This window comes from Plecotus auritus, assembly GCF_963455305.1.
Source record: "Plecotus auritus genome assembly, chromosome: 9".
NCBI classification, from domain to species: Eukaryota; Metazoa; Chordata; class Mammalia; order Chiroptera; family Vespertilionidae; genus Plecotus; species Plecotus auritus.
Window position 1 is genome coordinate 207579 of NC_137783.1, and position 22202 is coordinate 229780.

Sequence of the window (22202 nt, forward strand, 5' to 3'; positions counted from 1 at the left end):
CTCCTCCTGGGTGGGCGCCGGCCAGCTCAGGCGGTGGAGATCCGCGGACAGCACACGGCCAAGCACGTGTGTGCTGGTGCCACGCAGGCATTGGTCTCCTGCGGGCCGCTCGGGCCAGAAGTCGACAGCCCTGGGTCACGTCCCTGCCGCCACTTCCTGGCTGTGGGGCCACGGTCCCATCACTTACTGTCTCGGAGCTCAGCCAGTCTGTACAGCACTCGGCTCGGGCCCCTGAGCACAGGTGTTCCCACCGGCTTCCGGGGTCTCAGCGCCGGCTGAGCACCTCCACGAACCAGTCAGACGGAGAATTTCCACGCGAGTGCAGCTCGTTTGTGGAGCTTTTCCTAACAGCCAGGTGTCGGAGCAGAGGGACGGCGAGCATCAAATCGTCAGGCTCCTGGCCGCGTGCTGTGCCCTTTGCCATCCTGCCCGCACGCGGCCTTCCCGGTGTCTGCGGGTGGGGGGTGTGTGTGTGTGACCCCGCGAGGTATAATTCATTTCCCATCACTCTCTTCTGCAGCCAGAAATGCGATGGCGATCCTTTGTCAGGGGGGACACCAGCAAACGTGTGTTTTCTCTCTGAAATCAGAGAGGGGCCATTCCTTCCTCCATCAGTTCTTTTGAGCACCTGCTCGGCATCAGGCAGGACTAGACCCTTTCACTTTGGAATCCCCGGTTCTTAGGGTCTTTGCATGTTACGCTCACAGCTGTTCTCATGCCCAGAATCGGTCCACGCTGGCAGGTGGCGAGGGAAGATGCCGCCAACTCTGTCATTGTTTCTGTCTTTGCCCAGTTGGTCGGGGCTGAGAGCCACCAGCTGGGGCAGCATCACCCTCCTCTTCCCGAGGGGTGGCTGATGCTCCCTGAGGGTGTGAGGGGTGGGCTGGTCCTCCCTGGGCTGGGGGGAGGCTGGTCCTCCCCTGAGGGTGGGGGGAGGCTGGTCCTCCCCTGAGGGTGGGGGGTGGGCTGGTCCTCCCTGAGGGTGTGAGGGGTGGGCTGGTCCTCCCCTGAGGGTGAGGGGTGGGCTGATGCTCCCTGAGGGTGTGGGGGGAGGCTGGTCCTCCCTGGGCTGGGGGGAGGCTGGTCCTCCCCTGAGGGTGGGAGGAGGGCTGGTCCTCCCTGGGCTGGGGGGAGGCTGGTCCTCCCCTGAGGGTGGGGGGAGGCTGGTCCTCCCCTGAGGGTGGGGGGTGGGCTGGTCCTCCCCTGAGGGTGGGGGGTGGGCTGATGCTCCCTGAGGGTGTGGGAGGAGGGCTGGTCCTCCCTGGGCTGGGGGGAGGCTGGTCCTCCCCTGAGGGTGGGGGGAGGGCTGGTCCTCCCCTGAGGGTGGGGGGAGGGCTGGTCCTCCCTGGGGTGGGGGAGGTGGGCTGGTCCTCCCTGAGGGTGTGAGGAGGGCTGGTCCTCCCTGGGGTGGGGGGAGGCTGGTCCTCCCTGGGGTGGGGGGAGGCTGGTCCTCCCCTGAGGGTGGGGGGAGGCTGGTCCTCCCCTGAGGGTGGGGGGAGGCTGGTCCTCCCCTGAGGGTGGGGGGAGGCTGGTCCTCCCCTGAGGGTGGGGAGAGGCTGGTCCTCCCCTGAGGGTGGGGGGAGGCTGGTCCTCCCCTGAGGGGGGGGGAGGCTGGTCCTCCCTGATGGGGGGGGGAGGCTGGTCCTCCCCTGAGGGGGGGGGAGGCTGGTCCTCCCCTGAGGGGGGGGGAGGCTGGTCCTCCCTGGGGTGGGGGAGGTGGGCTGGTCCTCCCTGGGGTGGGGGAGGTGGGCTGGTCCTCCCAGGGTGGGGGGTGGGCTGGTCCTCCCCTGGGGGTGTGAGGGGTGGGCTGGTCCTCCCTGGGGTGGGGGGAGGCTGGTCCTCCCCTGAGCGGGGGGGAGGCTGGTCCTCCCAGCGGGTGAGGAGGACTCGGCCTTCCCGGAACTGAGACATCAGCCGAGCTCTCTGCCCTCACGCATCTTTCTTTGCTGTTTCAGTTTTACGGAGTTTCTGGACCCGTTCCAGAGAGTCATCCAGCCGGAGGAGATCTGGCTGTACAAAAACCCCCTGGTGCAGTCGGACAACATCCCCACCCGCCTCATGTTTGTAAGTACCAGGTCTCCCGCTGGCCGGCCTTTCTCCCAAGGACAAACCCAGTGAGTTTCCCCTTCAGCCTTTCTAACCCCCTGGAGACGGGCCACCTGAGAGAAAGACGGTGAGCAGTCCATCAGGTTCAAGTTCAAAACCAAATCGTGGCGGGCGCCGCCGGCTCCCGTGAGAAGGAGTGATGGCGGGCGCTGGGCGGAGGGGCCTGCCGCCGAGCTGCGCTGGGCTGTCCCCAATATTCACAGTGAAATCGGCCGGGAACTGCAGCCGCCTGAGGTCTTCGCCTCGGGTTTCAGCTGGTCAGCTGCCGGCCACCGACGAGGCGCCCGGCGTGACGCCAACCCTGGGCAGTGCCTGGGTCTCGGCTTCTGGAATGAGCGGGCCAGCGTCCCCGTGGCGGTGATACGCTGGGGTGTTTGTGCGTCACCTGCCCCGCGGCAGCCGCACCCTCTGAGGCCCCCTCCTTGCAGGCCCTTGCTGACGCGTGGGCAGACGGTCTCAGTGAGCCCCACCCACACCCCGTGGAGGAGGGTCTTTATTTCCACGGTTGCAGATGCAGAACTGCACTCCAGCGAGTGAGTGGCAGGGCCGGAACCCCACCTGAGCAGCCAGCCCCGAGCCCCCTTCGGCGAGGCTGCCCTCGGGCTGGGACCGGGTTCAGGGCTCCTGGCTGGTGCCGGGCCTCGCTGCGGGCGGAGAGAAGCCCTCTTTGCCAGCCCTCCTGCCTCTGGAGACAGCGGCGGCCCTGGTCCCAAAGCTCTCCCAGAGCACGGGAGGAACATGGTTGCGTTTGAAAGAGATCCCCTGATTTTATGGGGGAACTCTCGTCATTAGCGATGACGGGAAGGTCTCTGTGTCTGCAAACTACTTCAACGGCCCAGAGCACTAGTGAGCATTCCAGTCTTATTTTCATCGCTTTTTAATCATTGCTTTTCTGCTGGAAAATAAACTGGATTTTCATCAGTCTCAGAGGAATTAAAAACTAGGGTGGTTATAAGGAGATCACTACTTAACACTTGAGTATTAAATGGGACTTCTTCCATTTTGGCTGTAAGTCAAATCTGTGAATCCTAGAATAAAGGGACCGGGGTGTGTCCTGCTAGTTTACTATATGGCTTCCATGGGGAGAGCTTCTCTTTATCATGTACCCCCCCATTCTTCAAGTTTCCTGTGCTGTGAAACATAGCGTAGAGATGAGTGTTCGTGTGGGGTAATGTGAGAAATCTGTGCCTGGGTCCTGGGCTTAGGTGAGCAATGGATTGTTTCAAAGTCTAGATACAAATGCTGCAGATTTCTGGGTGCAGAGCAGGAGAGCTGAGGCAGGAGCCGTGCTGAGACGCCCCGTGGCCACGGAGCCACGAGCCTGAGCGGTGAATCTCCCGGGTGTGCTCTCACCTCCCGATGGTTCGGCAAACTCCCGCTCCGATTCTGAGCCTCTTTGGGAGAGTCTTCCCAACTGCGGTTCTTTTCTGGGTCTTATTTCTGTCTAACGGTGGGTACATCATCCAGATTGTCCTGGAAGGTTTTCTTCAGTTGTTTAAGGCGTGATGTGGGTCACGGCAGAGCCGTTTGCGGTCACTGAGTTGCGTCTCTGTTGGGGTGTGGAGGCCTGTTCTGCGGCGCCTAACGGGAGAGGAACAAGGAGCCAAGGACGTCTTGACCTTGACTCTCACTTTGGACGTGAGCGTGCCCTCGGTCGTTGCTGGTGGTTATTTGTTTATTTATTTATTTATTCCATGTGGGATGGTTGATCGTGAGCCTGCGGGAGCAAGCTGCTGCAGACTTCCCCAAGTCCACATTTCTTTGCTTCCAGTTCTTATGTCCAAAGACAGGGAACCACAGATAGGCCTTTGTAGGAGGGTAGTCACTGCTGTTTACACACCGAGTGGGTCTGAGCGGGCTGTCACCAGCATCAGCGCCGTGGAGACGGAGCCCAGCCTGTCCTGGGCGCGTGCTTGAGGGAACCTGCAGACTCGGGTGGGAGAGCTCTGGGCCTGGTGGAACCGTCCCAGACGTCCAGACACCCCAGGAGTGAGTGTCCTCCTGTCGCCTCTCGAGTGGCCCCGGGCAACCTCTGCTGCTCCGCTTCCCTCTGAGTCTCTTACCGCAGCTGCCACAGACCTGGCACCTTCTCCTGAATGCCCTCGGGGGCAAGACCTGCTTGTTTGAGGTGTGAACAGCCAAGGCCTTTGGGGCCACAGCTGATAAGAGGGCTCATCAGGCTCGCTACTCCCACCCGTGGTCAGAAAGGAACAGTGAGCAGAGGGGTTCGCAGGTCTCATGGACGGTCTCTGCAGACAGTTCCCAAACCCCCTCGTCCCCCCGCTGCCCCCCCCCATGTTCTGAGCTCTGGTTGGAGGAGGAGCAGAGCCCATTCGTATGGATGAATTCTGTCCTGACAAACGTACCTTCCGGCCACGCTTTGTCCTGTTAGGAAGCCCCTCTTCCTCGTTGTAGACCAGGTGTGGGAGGCAGACCGCCTTCCCTCAGAGCCTGCCCACTCCCACCTGCTGTGTCCTCAGCCTTATCGAGGAGTCTCAAGGGGACCCAGGGAGGTTGGGCCGTGGCGAGGAGCAGGGACTCTGTGCCTGTGGCACCTGAGCAGAGCTCCTGCCTCACAGCGGGTTCTGCAGGGTGTTGTTTGCACCCGAATCCCACCTCCTGGTTCATTCCGGTGCTCCCTGCGCGTCTGTGTGCTGTGGGTCCGGGCGGGAAAGGGCATGAGGAAAGGAAGAGAAAACGTTCCTGCTCACGGACTGGTCTCTGCTGTGCGGAGATGGGTATTCAGCAGAACAACGAGGGGAATGAATGATGGACGCTGAGCAAGCCCCACGGGCTCTCGTGTGGCGGGAGAGCTGGGGGGAGGGGAGAGCACCCCCCCACCTGCTGCAGGGAAGGACGTGAGGGGCTTCCTGGTAAAGACGAGTCATCATAATTACAGACGAGTCCTTTCTGTTTGAAAAGCCACCACTTGAAACACGGCTCTGGCAATTATACATCAATTACAACCTGCAATCAGCCCTCAGTTCAAGTGTCTGGAGTCTGCAGTATAGATGCAAAGCCTCCTCCTCGGGTGGGGTCAGGAGTTCAGTCAGATCATCCACCAGGGAACCCGATGCAGCCACTGGTCCTGAATATACATCAGCCACTGGCCCTGATGGCTGATCAGCCACTGGCCCTGATGACCCATCAGCCACTGGCCCTGATGGTCGACCAGCCACTGGCCCTGATGACCCATCAGCCACTGGCCCTGATGGTTGATCAGCCACTGGTCCTGAATATCCATCAGCCACTGGCCCTGATGGTCGATCAGCCACTGGCCCTGATGACCCATCAGCCACTGGCCCTGATGGTCGACCAGCCACTGGCCCTGATGGTCGATCAGCCACTGGCCCTGATGACCCATAAACCACTGGCCCTGATGATCCATCAGCCACTGGCCCTGATGGTCGATCAGCCACTGGCCCTGATGACCCATAAACCACTGGCCCTGATGATCCATCAGCCACTGGCCCTGATGGTCGATCAGCCACTGGCCCTGATGGTCGATCAGCCACTGGTCCTGAATATCGATCAGCCTCTGGCCCTGATGACCCATCAGCCTCTGATGGCTCAGCGCTGTCCTCACAGGGACTGTCTGTTCTCTCTTCCAGGCCATTTCTTTCCTCACGCCCCTGGCTGTGATCTGTGTGGTGAAAATTATCCGGCGAACAGACAAGACTGAAATTAAGGAAGCCTTCCTAGGTAGAGTATCCACGGTTCTGGTTTGAGGGGTGGGGCAGGTCTGAATTAGATGGCTGGGTTTAAGAACACCTCAGTTGCTCTCAGGTAACTTCTCTCTGGATCAAATCAAGCTTGGGAGAAGCAAGACGATGCGTTGTAAGCCCGGAAGGTCCAGGGCACAGGTGGAAGCAGCACCGCCTCCCCTGCAGCCCGTGGCCGCTGTCCTTTGTGCTGAACATTAGCTCCGCCTCCCTCAGAGACCGGTGCTGCTGGGGCTCAGCCCAGGGCAGCTCTTGGTGGTGAAAGACAGTGAACCTGACACTTTGTCACCACTGCCTGTCCATCTCACGTTTGTGGCGAATAGGCCCACGTTACAGGCAGCTCAGAAACCGACCACGTCCACACTCCCAGAGACCCTGGCTCCATCATTTCTCGGGCCTGGCCGTGGAAGTTGTATCTCCGGCCAGCCGTGGATGCCTCCCCCTTCCTCCCGCAGGCCAGGCGAGGACCCGGCTGCTCATCTGTGGCTTTGGGTTTGGTGATCACGCAGCCCAGTTTTTGAGGCTGAGGTGGAGAGATCCGCTTTTCCAGCCGGGGCACCGAGCCCCTCCCACCCATGGCCCGAGCAGCCGGGCTGGGTTAGGATGGTATCACTGTGGTCCCAGGATGTCCTGTTGGGGGCCTTCTCAATTGACCTGGAAATCCCTCCCCCTCACTTTAAAAAAATTGTCTTTATTCTTGGAAGTATGCAGATGTCTCCCTTCCCCCACCCCCCCACCCCCCGCCGTTGACCCCTTCCCCCTCCTCACTCTCCCCTCCCCTCCCCGGCCTTCACCACACTATTGTCTGTGTCCGTGGGTTTTGCATTTATGCATACGAGTTCTTTGGTTAATCTCTTCCCATGCCCCCACCCATCTCTGCCTTCCCTTGAGATTCATCAGTCTGTTCCATGCTTCTGTGTCTCTGGATCTATTTTTGTTCATCAGTTTATTTTCTTCCCACATTATGAGTGAGATCATGGGATACGTGTCTTTCTCTGACTGGCTTATTTCACTCAGCATCATACTCTCCAGGCCCCTCCCTGCTGTCTCAGAGGGTCAGAGATCCTTCTTCTTTACTGCTGCGTCGTGTTCCATGGTGTAGACGTCCCACAGCTTTTTATCCACTCGTCTGCTGACTGGCACCTGGGCTGTGTCCAGATCTCAGCTCTTGTAAATGGTGCTGCGATGAGCAGAGGGCTGCACACGTTCCTTCTGATAGGGGTTTCAGATGCTTAGGACATAGTCCCAGAAGTGGGATCGCTGGGTCAGAGGGCAGTTCCATGTTTAATTTTTAAGGAAACTCCAGACTGTCTTCCACGGTGGCTGACCCGTCTGCATTCCCACCCCTTGCCTTCACGGTTTCTTCATCTCCCCTCTGGTATGAGACCCCAAGACCTGGGACTGTGGGGAAGGGCCTCGTGGTGATTTGCCAGTGGCTCTTGAGGCCTGGCTGTGGCGATGGCAGCAAGGAGCTCTCCGTGGCTTTATCCAGGCTTCTTCGCCCTCGGTAAGTCTTCCTGAGGCGGCATTTCGAAATTGCACCCCATACCCGCCTCCTGCACAGGAACAGAGAGGGGGCGGTATCAGGCGTCCTGTTTGCCTAAACAGATGAGAGCCTGCCCTGGAGAAATGAGGGAGAGCCTGGTGTTTTTAAAAAGCCCTTCCTTTTAGGAAGCCGTAGAAACGGGGCGGAGGGGAGGCCTTTAAAAAGCCAGGACCGGAGCGTCGACCTAGGAACCAGGAGGTCACAATTCAATTCCCAGTCAGGGCACATGCCTGGGTTGTGAGCTTGATCCCCAGTAGGGGGCGTGCAGGAGGCAGCTGGTCCATGATTCTCTCTTATCATGGATGTTTCTCTCTCTCTAACCCTCCCTCTCTGAAATCAATTATATACACACACACATATACACACACATATACACACATATATATACACACACATATATACACACACATATATACACACACACACATACACACATGCATGCACACCACACACACATACATATATACATGCATATATACACACATATATACACACGCATATATATACACATATATATACACACACATATACACACATACACACATATATACACATATACATATACACATACATACATGCGCGCATACATGTGCACACACATATACACACGTGCACACGCATACACACATACACACATATATACGCACGCACACATACATACACACACACACATACACACACACACACACGGGCAGAGCCTAGGAGCAGCCTTTCCCGGGCCTGGAACTCAGGACTCCCGGTGAGGGGCTTGGTGCCCAGGCCCCCTTCCTCGGGCGTCTTCCGCAGACTGGACGCCACGCACTCCCTTCTCTGTGGGCCCAGTGGCCGCCTCTGTGCATCGCTGCTGGACCAGAGGAGCGAGGCTTGGCCCACGCAGCTTCGGGCCTCAAGGGACACAGGCAGAGAACACTGTCTGTGGGACGAGAACCTGTCATGGAAGGAGTGCTAACTCCCCAGCAGCAGCGAAAGTGACCCGGGGCCTGGGAGCCGCAGGGCCACGGCTGGTAAGCAGGCGCCTCGGTTCGGGCCGCTTGCCGGCCAGCTCACACCACGTGGCTTTGCCTTTTGTCAGCAGACAGCCTGGCTTGCGTGCTGGCCTCTCGAGCCCGCAGAGCTGCAGACCAGCCCTCACACCAGACCCCCGGCTGCTGTCAGTCAGGAAGCTCCGGGATCAGGTCACTCATTTCCTGCTCTCGGCCTTTCCTGCATCTGAACTCCGCTGTCTTCTCTCTGGTGCCTGCCGGTGAGAGGCCCATGCGGATGCCCTGGGTGCTATTCAGATGGAAATAACTCGGGTCACTTCCAGATGAGGGGTCTGGCTGTGGTTCTGGCAGCAAGTAGCTCACCATTGCTCTCATGAGGAGATGCCGTCCGCCCTCGTTATTGTCACCCCAGATCCCCCCTCCTTTCTTCTCCTTCCAGCTTTCGGGTCAGGAGTGAGGCCGCCAGCTGTGGGCGGTACGTGACATGCACATGCTCTCCAGCTCGGCTACTTGGGTCTTTTAAAGACCCGCTCTGTGCGGCAGCGAGCCAGTGGTGCAGAGGCCGGAGGTGTGGGGTTCTGGATGGACACCTCCCCTTAAAGTTCCCTGAGGCACTGGCAGCTCAGCTGGTGACGCTTCTTCCCGGAGACCTTGTCTGTGCCAGAGGCCAGGCCAGGACCAGGTGGGAAGTCGGACGGGCTGGAGAACAGCAGTGCGCCCTCGGACCACGGTGTGGGGGAGACCCAGTCATGTCCTGGTGTCCTCACAGCCTGTCCGTTGTCATGGCTCCGGGAGAAGCGGCATGAAGACAAACCAGGGATCCCCTTCTCTGCCAAGGAGACCTTTCCTGGAAATGTCCCCGCACCGCTGTTCCCACACAAATCTCGGCTCCTGTTGAGCCCTTTGTTTGCCAGAGGGAAGGGCGGCGCCTGTGCTTCGTCCTTCAGCAAAGCAATGGGGCGGGCGTCCGAGGGCTCTCGGTGTGCACGGCATCTGAGCTTCCCGCACACGGACTCGCCATGTGTGAGGTCGCCATGAACACGGGGACGACGTCCCTGCAGGGGCAGCTCCCTGGCTCCGTCACTCGCACCCTCGGATGGCCTGTCCCTCACGCATCGAAGTCCTTCGGAGCCGGGAGAGCCCCCTGCTGGGTATTTTAAACGAAGTGTCCCGGGACTCCTGGTGCTTTAGGCCGGCCTTCTCAGAACCCACCCGGTCATCGTGGGACTCCTCACCTCAGACACAGCCGCCCGCTGGGTAACGGGTGACAGGTCAACAGGAGGCAGCTGCCGCTTTCAAACTGCAAAGCTCTGCTGAGCCAAAGGAAGCGACAGCAAAACAGGCAGCGACCAAATGGGGGATGACGTTTGCAAACAGGAGCCCCGACAAAGGTTTAATATCCAACATATATAAAGAACTCAACAAACTCAACACCAGCCAAACAACCCAAGAAGAGAATGGCCATAGGGTGGGTGGGTGGGAAGAGGTCAACCAAAGAACTTGTATGCATATATGCATGACCTAGGGGTGCAGACAAGGGGTGCTGAGGGCCTGGGATCGGGGGTCAGGGGCGGGAGCAGGCTAGAAGAGGTCAATGGGGAATAAAGGAAACATATGTAATACTTTCAAAATAAAGATTTACTAGTAGAAAAAATGGCCGTAGGACCTGAACAGACACCTCTCCCGAGAAGATATACAAATAGCCTATTGATATGTGAGAAGATGTTCAACCTCGCTAGCAATTAGGGGAATGTACATCAAAACTACGGTGAGAACCCACCTCACGCCTGTTAGAAGGGCTGTTATCAACAAGACAGGTAATAGCAAGACTGTGAGAAGAGGGAACCCTCGTCCGTCCACTGCTGGTGGGAAGGGAGACTACGGCCACTCTGCAAGCAATACGGAGGTCCCTCAAAAACGCTGAGACTAGAGCTACCACATGACCCAGCAGTCCATGCCCGAAACCTACGTGACCATATTAACCAACGTCACCCCAGTAAGTTCAACACAATAGAAAGGATAATTGCCAAATGGGAGTGTCCTCGTTTGCAGAAGGACTTTCTCCTGAGAATTGTGTCTGAGAAGGTTGCAGGAGGAAATGAGAAGTTCACGCTTTTTGTTATCAGCAAAAGAAGCTGCCTGTGCGGCCTTAAATCTGCCCGTGACAGATGGCTCCTCGGTGAGACTGAGCATTCAGTCGAGGAGGAGATACATCTCGCGGCTCAGGACTCAGAATTTTATGAGTCGCTCTCCGAAGTCCTGTCCTAATCACATTTTGCTCGCCACCCAAACATCCCCGTGTTTAAAGCTGCTGGCTCGTCTCCCTGCGCCGTAAAGGAAGTAGCGTTTTGTGATGTGATGATGATTTTGACTTTTGAGACCAGCTGGTCACTTTTCTGTCTGTGGTTCTGTCTCGCAGCCGTGTCCTTGGCTCTGGCTCTGAACGGCGTCTGCACAAACACCATTAAGCTGATCGTGGGCAGGTGAGTTCCCCAGAGAAACGGCTGGTGACTGAGGCGCTCAGGGTCACCTGTGCAGGCACCTGGGCCGCAGGGAGGGCGCAGCACGAGGCGGATGCCGGCTCGGCTGGTTCCCCTCCAATGCTGTCCCGGGGTTGTGTCCTCAGCACAGGTCTTTCCTCCCCTTGGAATTCGCAGCCCCTGTCTCAGGAAGCGGGAGGTCGGTAGTAAAGAGGGATCCACCGACTCCACTTTCTCGTAGGCCGAGGCCAAGGCCGGTGTTTCCAGTCCATCCTGTGCTCCCAGGGCCTCCTGACCCCCACTCGCTCATCGGTTTTGCCTCCAGAATCAATAAGGTCACCCTTTATCATTCTCTCGGGGATAAGAAGGGTGGACCGGCATGGAGATGCTCTTACCCTCCTGGGAAGTGATTTCTGTTCTCCGTGTCTTGCCTTCTTCCCTGCCGGCCTGGGAGAGCCGGTCTCCGTAGAGGAGAGCAGTCAAAAGGCCTGAACTCCAGACCTGCCTGGGCCCTGACCAGGTGTTGGCCTCAGGCAGGTTATCTCCCCCACCCCAGAGCCTCGGCCTTTACTGATCATCTACCTGGGGCAGGTGCGGGCCGGCTCCAAGGGGGCAGGGGAGGGACACCTGTCGGGCAGGCGGTCCGTGACCTGGGCTGCCGCGCCCAAGAGCAGCCCATGCTTAGAGCTGCCAGGGGCCCTGCTGAAATGCTGGCTCTCAGGCCTGCCTGCTGGGAGGGTGTGGTTCAGTAGGGGAGGACCTCTGAGAGATGACTGGGATTGATTATTGGCATGGTATTGGTGATTACTGGAGCCCACCTCCTAGAGCTGGGGGTATCCGTGAGCCAGTGTGTGTGAACGGTGCCCCAGCGCGTGCGGAAAAGGGGCCCCATGTTCGCAGCCATGCCCGCGGTGGCTCCATGAGAGGTGGTTGGCCATCGGCCATTGCACGCCTGGGAGAAAACCCTCCCTGGAAGGAGGCAGAAAGGCAGGGTGAGGTGTGTGGGTGCAGGAACCCATTGGGGGGGGAGGTTCACAGCTGGCTCTGTGTGACCTGGAGGGGTGTACCCTTCCGAAGCCTGCCTTCTGCACCTATAAAGTGAAGATGCCCCAGGGGCTGCCGCAGGGCTGTCACGGGATCCTGGGACCCGCACAGCTGCGCGCAGCACCATCTGGTCCCAGGCTGAGCTGAGCCGAGGCTGCGGCAGGAGGAGTACCCAGCACCCACTCCTCCTGTGAGTGCCCGCGGGACACAGGTTCCATCCCTGCGGAGGGCGCCCTCCCACCGCACTGCGTGGCCGGGTGCTCGCTCATGGACCGGGACCTTCGGGGTCCTCTCGGGGGGTAGCTGAGCCCTGCTGTCTGGAGAGGGGCAGCCGGCCACCCAGAGTCCCAGTGAAGGGACGGGAGCCCCCCTGAGGCTTGGATCCCGACGCAGCCTCAATGCAGAGCCCTGGGCGGGTGGGGTGCCGACGTCACGGGCGCTGAGTGAGGTTCCTCCTGAACCCCGTTCCCCTCAGGCCTCCCCTTGTAGGTAGTGGAAACAGGCTCAGGAGGCACTTGACCTCCCCAAGGTCAGGACACTCAGGCGGCTGAGCAGGTGTTCAGCTCAGGTTTCTCTAACCCGAGGCCTAAGCTCTACCCCAGCTGTCTGTCCGTCCGTCGTGTTTGGGACCCTGGGCAGAGCTGGGTGTGGCGGAGGATTGGGGTGTGGTGGAGGATTAGGGTGTGGCGGAGGGGCTGGCGGGGTCAGCTCGGGCTCGTGACGGCAGCCTTTATATGGAACGTGTCCATGGTGTCTTTTGTAGACCGCGCCCCGATTTCTTTCACCGCTGCTTTCCAGATGGGGTGATGAACGCGGAGATGCACTGCACGGGGGACCCTGAGCTGGTGTCCGAGGGCCGCAAGAGCTTCCCCAGCATCCACTCCTCCTGTAAGTGCCGCGGGACACGGGTTCCCCCACCGTTCCCGGTTGCCCTGCGGGGTCAGGTCGGGGGGACAGTGAGGGCGTGAGTGTTGGGGGGGGGGATTCGTCTCTCCTCACTGTGGGGGCGTCGGCTCACAAACGGGACCTTCAGCTGCAGGACAAGCGTGGACGAGGCTCCAGTGCTTAGAAATGTGCTGCTGCTGCTGCTCAGCAGGTGTAACACGTGACCCTTCATCCACGTCCACGTGACTCGGGCGCTGGACCGTGCGCACTGGGCCTGCTGCCTTGTAGCTCAGGGTTCAACCGCTCAAGTTTATTCCCTCAGGGACAGTACTGTGTGTGTGTGTGTGTGTGTGTGTGTGTGTGTGTGTGTGTGTCTGTACCACTATGTAGCACACATATGTATACATATATAACTACATAAGATATGTAATCTATTAGAGATGTTCCAGCTGGGACCAGCCTTAAGGCCAAGACTAAATAGTGTGAATGGAGTGCAGGGAGGTGTGGTAGAGAGAGGGGTGCAGGGAGGTGTGGTGGAGAGAGGGGTACAGGGAGGTGTGGTGGAGAGAGTGGGGTGCAGGGAGGTGTGGTGGAGAGAGTGGGGTGCAGGGAGGTGTGGTGGAGAGGGGTGCAGGGAGTTGTGGAGAGAGTGGGGTGCAGGGAGGTGTGGAGAGAGTGGGGTGCAGGGAGGTGTGGAGAGAGGGGTGCAGGGAGGTGTGGTGGAGAGAGGGGTGCAGGGAGGTGTGGAGAGAGTGGGGTGCAGGGAGGTGTGGTAGAGAGAGTGGGGTGCAGGGAGGTGTGGTGGAGAGAGTGGGGTGCAGGGAGGTGTGGTGGAGAGAGTGGGGTGCAGGGAGGTGTGGTGGAGAGAGTGGGGTGCAGGGAGGTGTGGAGAGAGGGGTGCAGGGAGGTGTGGTGGAGAGAGGGGTGCAGGGAGGTGTGGTGGAGAGAGGGGTGCAGGGAGGTGTGGTGGAGAGAGTGGGGTGCAGGGAGGTGTGGTAGAGAGAGTGGGGTGCAGAGAGGTGTGGAGAGAGGGGTGCAGGGAGGTGTGGTGGAGAGAGGGGTGCAGGGAGGTGTGGTGGAGAGAGGGGTGCAGGGAGGTGTGGTAGAGAGAGGGGTGCAGGGAGGTGTGGTGGAGAGAGGGGTGCAGGGAGGTGTGGTGGAGAGAGGGGTGCAGGGAGGTGTGGTTGAGAGGGGTGCAGGGAGGTGTGGAGAGAGTGGGGTGCAGGGAGGTGTGAAGAGAGTGGGGTGCAGGGAGGTGTGGAGAGAAGGGTGCAGGGAGGTGTGGTTGAGAGAGGGGTGCAGGGAGGTGTGGTTGAGAGGGGTGCAGGGAGGTGTGGTTGAGAGGGGTGCAGGGAGGTGTGGAGAGAGGGGTGCAGGGAGGTGTGGTGGAGAGAATAGGGTACAGGGAGGTGTGGAGAGAGGGGTGCAGGGAGGTGTGGAGAGAATAGGGTACAGGGAGGTGTGGTGGAGAGAATAGGGTACAGGGAGGTGTGGAGAGAGGGGTGCAGGGAGGTGTGGTGGAGAGGGGTGCAGGGAGGTGTGGTGGAGAGAGTGGGGTGCAGGGAGGTGTGGTGGAGAGAGTGAGACTTGGAAGGGTGGCAGTGCCCGCTCTGCCCGGCATCAGCTCTGTGATGACCTCCCTGTGGTGAGTGGGGAGGTGACGCCCCGTTCCTGGGGGTGAGGGTTGGGATAAGCGATGCTGACCCCAGCATTTTGCAGCGCCCGCCGTTCCCAAGCGTTCGGGTGCGTTGTCTTATTTGATCCACTCGTATGTGTCAGGTACTTGGTGTTAAATGGACGTCGTTATCCGTGTTGCTGTTTATCGCCAAAGCCGAGGTTCCAGCTGTCCTGCGCGTTCGCTCCGTCATGTTCACTGAAGGGCTTCGTGTTGGGCGCGGTGCCAGGCGCTGGGGGTACCACGGTAAACAAGATGTATCCCGCCCGGCCGGCATGGCTCAGTGGTGGAGCATCGACCCATGAGCCCCTCCTCGCCCCCTTGGGCGACATTGTGTGGATTCCTTATGGCTGTTTCCGACCTGTGGCTTTTAGCTCGGACTTCCAATTTGGGCCCAAAGATTGTTCAAGATATTACGTGTATTCTAAAAATGAAAATTCAAATCACCACATGTCCTCTGTAATAGACATATTTTGGGATATGGGTAGATTCATGGATTGATAAATGGGTGAAAGGAAGGAGAGAAATCAGTCCATCGATCAATCGATCAATCGTGAGCCAACAGTGTTTCACAAAACCCTCCTCCGGAAAGTGTCCAAGCCCTGAGTGGTGCCGACCTCAGCTGGCACAGCCGTGGGCACATACGGCGTCTGTGTTTTCTCTGACCCGTAGCTGGTGTGCGCACCCTTAGGAAGACATGTTCTTCTCTTCCCTTTCGCATGAAACTCAGAAACATCCCTGAGTAATTGCCATTGGGGTCCCCAGCCACTGTCTCCCTCCAGGCTCGCTCCTCACGCCTCCCAGGGCCCGGGGCTGCCTCTCCCGTCTGCTGGCATCTGCTTGGGAAATGCAGTCACTTTAGCGGTAGCTGGACCCAGCTTTGTTAGGAGGCGAAGTCGGCCGGAGGACATGACACCGCTCTCTCCCCAGCCAAGTCGGGGGTGTGGGTGGCAGGGCTGGGCCACCTTGGGGAGTAAGGAGGACCAACAGGAGCCACAGCCCTGGACCTGCCCCAGCTGAGTGAGGGACGTCCCAGGTCCCAGCAGCCAGAGTCCCAGGGACACTCAGCATCTGCAGCACCAACACCTTGTAGCTCCCACCGCTCCCCAGCACGTTCTTGCCCGTGGACCCTGAGGCAGAGGCGGTGGGCCCAGGGCCCCATGGTGGAGAGCCGGGCCTGAGGGTCCCTGGAACGTCACCCCGTTTCCTCACTCTGCCCCGGGGGAGGGAGGTCGAGGCAGTGCAGTGCGACGGCCGCTGGATGGAGGCTTGGCTGTCCTTCAGCTTCGCGTTTAAATCCTTCCCAGGAATGCAGCTTGGACCTGGGTGACCTCTCCGACGCCCAGGTGCACACGTGCCGTCGTCCTCTTCCGTCCTCTCGCGTGGAGGCCCCCGGCGCCTCGAGGCTCCTCCGTGTTTCAGGCCTTGAGACCGGGCTGAGCGTCCCTCCGAGCAGCTGTGGACGAAAGGGGCCACATGCTGACCTGACAGCTCAGGGGAGGCCTGCGTGGCCATGGTCTTGCAAACTCAGAGACCTAAAGTCACCACAAAGGATGGTCTGAAATTAAACTTTAACTAAACGCAGTGATGGTGGGTAGTTAGTCCTAGGCCAGTATCTTCCCTGACAAGGTCAACCTTCACCCTAACTGAGCCCACCTGTCTTTTTGTATCTATGGTAACATACCCTTGAAATTCTGGGTAACTTGTAACTTCCCTTTTTCTGGAGCCTCTGGGGCACAACCTAATGTGGTGGGCGCCAGGACAGAGACCACAGATTCCTTCATTACCATGTTCATTGTTCCTGCATGCACCTAAGCATGTGTCCATCATTTCACTTTTAATCCAATCCCAGGGGTTTCCCCGATTTGCTTTCTCCCGCCTCTCTAATCTGTCACCAATGGATTTCATGTAACCCACCTACGTCCCTTCCTTCGATGGCAATGTATAAATACAGATGTAACCCGCTCTTCTCCGGAGCATTATCTCAATTTGTTGAGGTTCTGCTTCCCAGCATATGTTGACAGTTTGGCTCAAATAAACTCACAAAAATTCTTTACAGGTTTCAGTGGTTTTTTACGTTAACACAGCCAAGCAGCTTCTTGAATAATTCACCGGGAATTCTAGTCTGGGGATCCCCAGCCAGGCTGAAGCGAGTTGAGTTTTCTCTCCATGTGAGTCAGGGTTCTCCTGAGAAGTGGAACCAATGGTGTAGCTATAATGAGATTCACTGTGAGGAGTTTTAATAAATAATTCATGTAATTATGGATGCTGAGACGTCCTGTGATCTGCCGTCTACAGACAGGGCGTGGGGGTGGGGAGCAGAGAGCTGGGGGTAAGTTCCAGTTTGGGTTCAAGGCCCAAGAACCAGGTGCTGATGGCGAGGGTCCCAGTCCAGGGGCAGGAGGCCGGCATTCCAGCTCACGCTCTCCAGCAGGAGACGCAGTTTCTCCCTTCCTCCACCGTTGAGTATGTTTTTATTTATTCCAGAGAGGAAGGGAGAGGGAGAGAGAGAAACATTAGTGATGAGAGAGAACCATGGATCGGCTGCCTCCTGCACGCCCCTTACTGGGGATCAAGCCCACCACCCGGGCATGTGCCCTGACAGGGAATCGAACCGTGACCTGCTGGTTCCTAAGTCGATGCTCAACCACTGAGCCACGCCTGCCAGGCCATACAGCCAGCACTTTACCAGGGTCAGGACGCTGGCTTCCGACAGCTCCTGATGCCTCCCGGTCCCCTCGAGCTTTCTCTCCTCCAAGATCCTGACCCTTCACGGTTCGTAATCACTGCTGTTTCTGCTTCCGTCTCATTGTTCGAGCCGAGCTTAATGCCTGGCCAGCTGGGTGGCAGGAACGGAACACGTGTTTGTCCAAAGAACGCCTTTAAGGAAGAGCCCTTAACCTCCAGCCCCAGGCGGAGATGTTGATGGTCGCTGTGTGTGTCTTGTGACGTCCGCCTATTTTTCTGGATCCTGGCAGGTCAGGGTCTTCGTCTTGGACAAAACCTTGCATTGTGTTAGGGAATCGAGTCATCTTTCTCTAGGCCCAGGCCCTGGCTGCCTCTGCGCGATGGCCTTTCACGGAACCGCGGCTTCTTGCTCTAACGAGTGCAACACTGAGGCCGAGGTCAGGGTGACCCATCCCCCGCTCCCAGGGGCAGTGGGACTCCGACTGGCTTGCAGGGTTTTCACCCTCTCCATCGCGTCCCATCGTCGTTGGCATCTAGGAGCCCCAGGACGTCTCCAGAGCGCCCCCCTTTCTGGGGCTCCCCACGCGCCCACTCTGCTCATTCCCAGGAGAGCTTCTGGCCGGCGGGCCAGTGGACGCGTTGACGGAATTGACGAGTGGCTGCGGCGGTGGCTGCTTTTTCTTTAAAACAAACACACGGAATTAACTGAATCCATGACCCACTGTCCCCTGAGCCTCATTCCCACGTGGAAGGTTTGCTCAGTGATTGGAAGGCTGTCAGGCTGCCCGAGGGGCGGCGCCGGGCCGGAGCCGATGGAGCTGGTGCAGGGACAGCCTGTGAAACGCAATGCAGGGAGCAGGGGCCACTGCTCTCTCCTGCTGCTGATGGAGGCAGAGAAGGCACAGCGCCCCTGAATGGAGGGGGGTGCGGGCATCGAGTTTGACATGCTTGATCTACACTGACCTGCCGTATCTCACGCCCATGTGAGAATGGCCTTTTTCTTGGTTCTCTCTATTCTTGTTCTGTTTTGTTGTTGTTAATCCTCACCTGAGGATATTTTTATCATTGATTTCTAGAGAGTGGAAGGGAAGGTGGGTGGGGGAGAAGGAGAGAGAGGACACATTGATTGGTTATCTCCCTCATTCGCCCCGACTGGGGCTGGGGATCAAACATGCAAACCAGGTACAGATGTGCCCTAGGCCAGGAATTGAACCCCCGGGTTGACATTCCAACCACTGAGCCACCCCAGCCAGAGTGGGCCTCTCTATTCCGATCCCTCTCTGGAGTGTCCCAATCATTGTAGGTTTGCAATAACTTTTGAAATTTGTAGGGCAAACTCCATGTCGTCAGGATTGGATGGTTTGTCTTTGCATGTAAGTCTCAGTGGCTTAAAACCCGGAAGGCTGTTTCCGCTTCTGCTGCCTGTAGGATGGTCATCCCTCAGGGGCCCAGACAGACAGGCTCTGCTCTCACCCGGCGTCCCAGGGAGACACGAGCCTCGGAGTAACACTTGGCTCCTTCAGCTTCCTCCTGGACGGGACCCCCATCAGCTCCACAGCCGTCCCCTTGATGGAGCTAGTCACGTGACCACAGGTGCAGGGCCTCTAACCCAGCCGTGGGCAAAACTACAGCCCGCGGGCCGGATCCGGCCCGTTCGGCTGTTCCATCCGGCCTGCGGAGCCGAACGAGTGGAGGGTTCTCTTGCTCTCCCCTCCGCTCCTTCACCAGCAGCAGTGTTAACATGGCAACGTCGGGAAACACAGCTGCAGCTCCTCCTTCTGAGTGGGCGGATTTATATCCCCATTCAATAGAAGGAACAACCTCTCAGTCTTCCAGAGGCTCCTTGTAATGCCCGCGGACGCGTCCCCCGACATCACCCTGGGAATGCGTAGACACGGTATCGTGGTGATGTAGGGAGACACGCCCCTGGAGAGCACAGTATCAGAGCACAGTTTGAAATGAATAAAACTATTGAAATAAAAAAGAAAAGACCGTACCCTTTTATGTAATGATGTTTACTTTGAATTTATATTAGTTCACACAAACACTCCATCCATGCTTTTGTTCCCGCCCTCCGGTCCAGTTTAAGAACCCACTGTGGCCCTCGAGTCAAAAAGTTTGCCCACCCCTGGTCTAACATGTGGTCTGGACGAGAGCCTGTCCACGCCTCTGCCGTGTTCTCCGTGAGGTTTTGGCTGGCCCCGTCCTCTGCTCTTCCCTGTGTGTTTGAGACTCGGTTCCAGGAAAATCCTTCTCAGATTTCGATTGGCCTTTTGCTGACTCCGTGGTTCCATGGGGGGAGCCATGGTTTCCTCCTGTCCAAGTGCGTCGTATGTTTGTCTGTGTAGGACTTGCTGTCTTCCAGTCGTTCACCCTTCTCTCTTTAAAGGCCTTACGCAGTACTTATTAGCATAATCCATGGGTACTGTATGTTCTTACTGCTCTTGTAAATTTTATATTTTAAATGGAATTGCCTAGCTGATGGTTTCCTGGTGTCCAGCAAGGCAGTTGACTTTGGTATATTAGTTTTTTCAATGCATACATTTTCTAACTCTCCCGGTAATTCTAATTCCTTGTCTGTCAATTAATTGGGTTTTCTACACAGATACTCATATCACCTACAAATAATGACAGTCTTATTTGTTTTCTTTCCGATTGTAAGCCTTTCATTTGGTTCTCTTACCTCACTTCACTGACCAGGATTGCCCGGGTGACCCTCTCGAACACCTGTGTCTTTCTTAGTGCTGCTATGAAGGGGGTCTTCCGCATTTTACCGCTAAGCATGACCTTTTTGGTGGACTTCCCTGCCCCCCTGCTCCCCGTTTCCTTCTATTTCTAGCTTGCTTAGGATGAATTTTGAATGTTGAGCATCTAACAAGTTGGTATTTTTCCCTTTAATGTGTCAATGTGATGATTTATAGTAATCACTTTTTAAAACATTAAGCCAGTGTTTATTCCCGGAATTAACCCACCTCAGTTAAGATGCATTCCCTGTTCACTCACTGCTAAATTTGGTTGATAATATTCTGTTTAAGAATTTTGTAAATATCTTTTAAATGATATTGGTCGATTATTCTCCTTTCTTGTACCACACGTGTCTGGTTTTAGAATCTCTGTTACCACACCAGAGAGAAGTACAAAAAAGATGTACAAGACGTACAAAATACACTAAAATGGCTGTTGAATTTTTATATGATTTATAGTTTAACTACATGGTGGTCAGATGATTGCTCTGTAACAATGGCTTGTCCTTTGATCTTGGGATCCAGAGGCTGGATTTGAGGCTTGGCATGTGGCCGGTTTTCATAAGTGTCCCACATGGCTCTAAAAGAATGTGAATTTTAAAATCGTTGGCCATGAAGTTAATCTCCTTTTGTTCTGAGCCATGTAGAACCATGAAATACCTCAGCTCTGCCTGAACAATGCCCTTTGCACGTCCTTCTCTGCTGTACCTTGTGGTAACACGTGTGTTTCATTTCTACGTGTTCCTTTGTTGACAGCCTTGGGAGGCAGCTTTGTCACAACTGGCCATCTGATCGGGCCATCGCTCTCTCCCTGAGCTTCTAGGGGGTTATTCTGCTGTTCTGTGCGTCAGTATCTTGGTGTTTTGAGGTCAGTGGTCTTGCCGCTCCTTCCTTGGCGTCCTGTTCTCCCGTTCTGGATGCTCTCGGCGTCTCGCTTTTCCTTTGTGTCGTCAAGTGTTTTGTTGGGTTTCCTGTCACATCTCTTGGAGGAGAGTCATTGGCTTTCTAGCCCTCAGGTGCGTGTCCCTCAGCATCCTGGGAGATCCTCAGCCGTTCCGTGTGTCCTCAGCCGTTCCGTGTGTCCGTATTGTTTCTTCCCCGTTTTCCGTTCATGTCTCTCTAATTTGGAGCTCCACTTAAACTTTTGTTAGACTTCCTTACCATGTTATCCATGTCACTTAACCTCTCCTTCAAGATGTTCGTGTCTGTCTATCATCTATCTATCCATCATGTTCCAATTCTAATTCTCTATTAGGTTTTGTCTCACATACTATTTAATCCACTTACTGAGTTTTTATAAAAGTTCCACTTTGGTCTTACAAAGTACCTGCTTCATTATTTTTTGTGATGCTTGGTCTCTGTCTTTATTTTTAGGCTTCCCTATAGTTTCCTTAAACCTGTTGCAAATAATGATTTTACATTCTGTGCCTTATAATGTCTAAAGTGGCTGTGAGTCCCATTTTCCTACGTGTGCCCTGAAACCTTTTGTGTTAGACTTTTCTAACTCTGGGTGCCTTACTTTTCTCCAGAACTTTATTTGGGGAACATTTTGACGTCTGGGTTGAGATCTCATGGATGCCCAGCCATTCTGTGTAGAAACACCCAGTCTCCCCTCCATGTTTCTCCCTTATTCTCACCCTACGTCACAGTCACACTTCTGATACCAGACGTGTGGGGGGTCTTCCCACACCAACCAATTCTCCACACCAGCCAAGTGTCCTACAATTTAACTCAGTTCTGACACTGAGTGTCAGATCCACAGGCTCAGGCCTCAACCCCACAAGACTGGCCCCCACACTTCAGATCTAATCCCAAGTCCAAGGTGTTGCCAGGGCATCTGACCGATCAGCGATAAATCTCAGGCTCCCGTGACGCCTCCTGGGTTCGGTTAATTTGCTAGAGCGGCTCAGGGAACTCAGGGAACACTGACACCTACCACTTTATTAAAGGGTGTGATGAAGGACACAGGCAAACAGCCAGATGGAGCGATACGCAGGGCAATGTCTGGGGGCAGGGGAGGGCCACCAAGTGCAGAGCTCCTGCCCCGTGGGGTTGGGGTGCATCACCCCCCAGCATGTTCACCAGCCTGGAAGCCTCTAGACCCTGTGCTGTTGGGATTTCTTTTTTTTTTTTAATTAAGTTTATTGGGGTGACATTGGTCAACATGAACAAGGTTTCAGGGGTGGGTCTCTGTGTTACACGATCTGTTCATTGCACCGAGTGCCCACCACCCAAAGTCCAATCCTCTCCTGTCACCATATTTTAGGACCCTTCCTCCCCCCCCCCCGCCCCCCGCCCCACCTCCTTCCCTCTGGCAACTACCACACTG

At 56.7% G+C, this 22202-nt stretch overlaps 1 protein-coding gene across 2 annotated transcripts in view; it reads left to right on the forward strand.

Moving 5' to 3' along the window:
* Positions 1 to 22202, forward strand: part of PLPP4 (phospholipid phosphatase 4) — a 43666-nt gene that overhangs the window by 14724 nt on the left and 6740 nt on the right. The window contains exons 2-5 of one of the 2 annotated variants that reach the window (XM_080641748.1): positions 1956 to 2064; positions 5718 to 5808; positions 10777 to 10840; positions 12645 to 12769. In XM_080641748.1, coding sequence (XP_080497874.1) covers positions 1956 to 2064; positions 5718 to 5808; positions 10777 to 10840; positions 12645 to 12769 — 389 coding nt within the window. The remainder of the gene's footprint in view (positions 1 to 1955; positions 2065 to 5717; positions 5809 to 10776; positions 10841 to 12644; positions 12770 to 22202) is intronic. The other variant, XM_080641749.1, reaches the window with a different exon arrangement.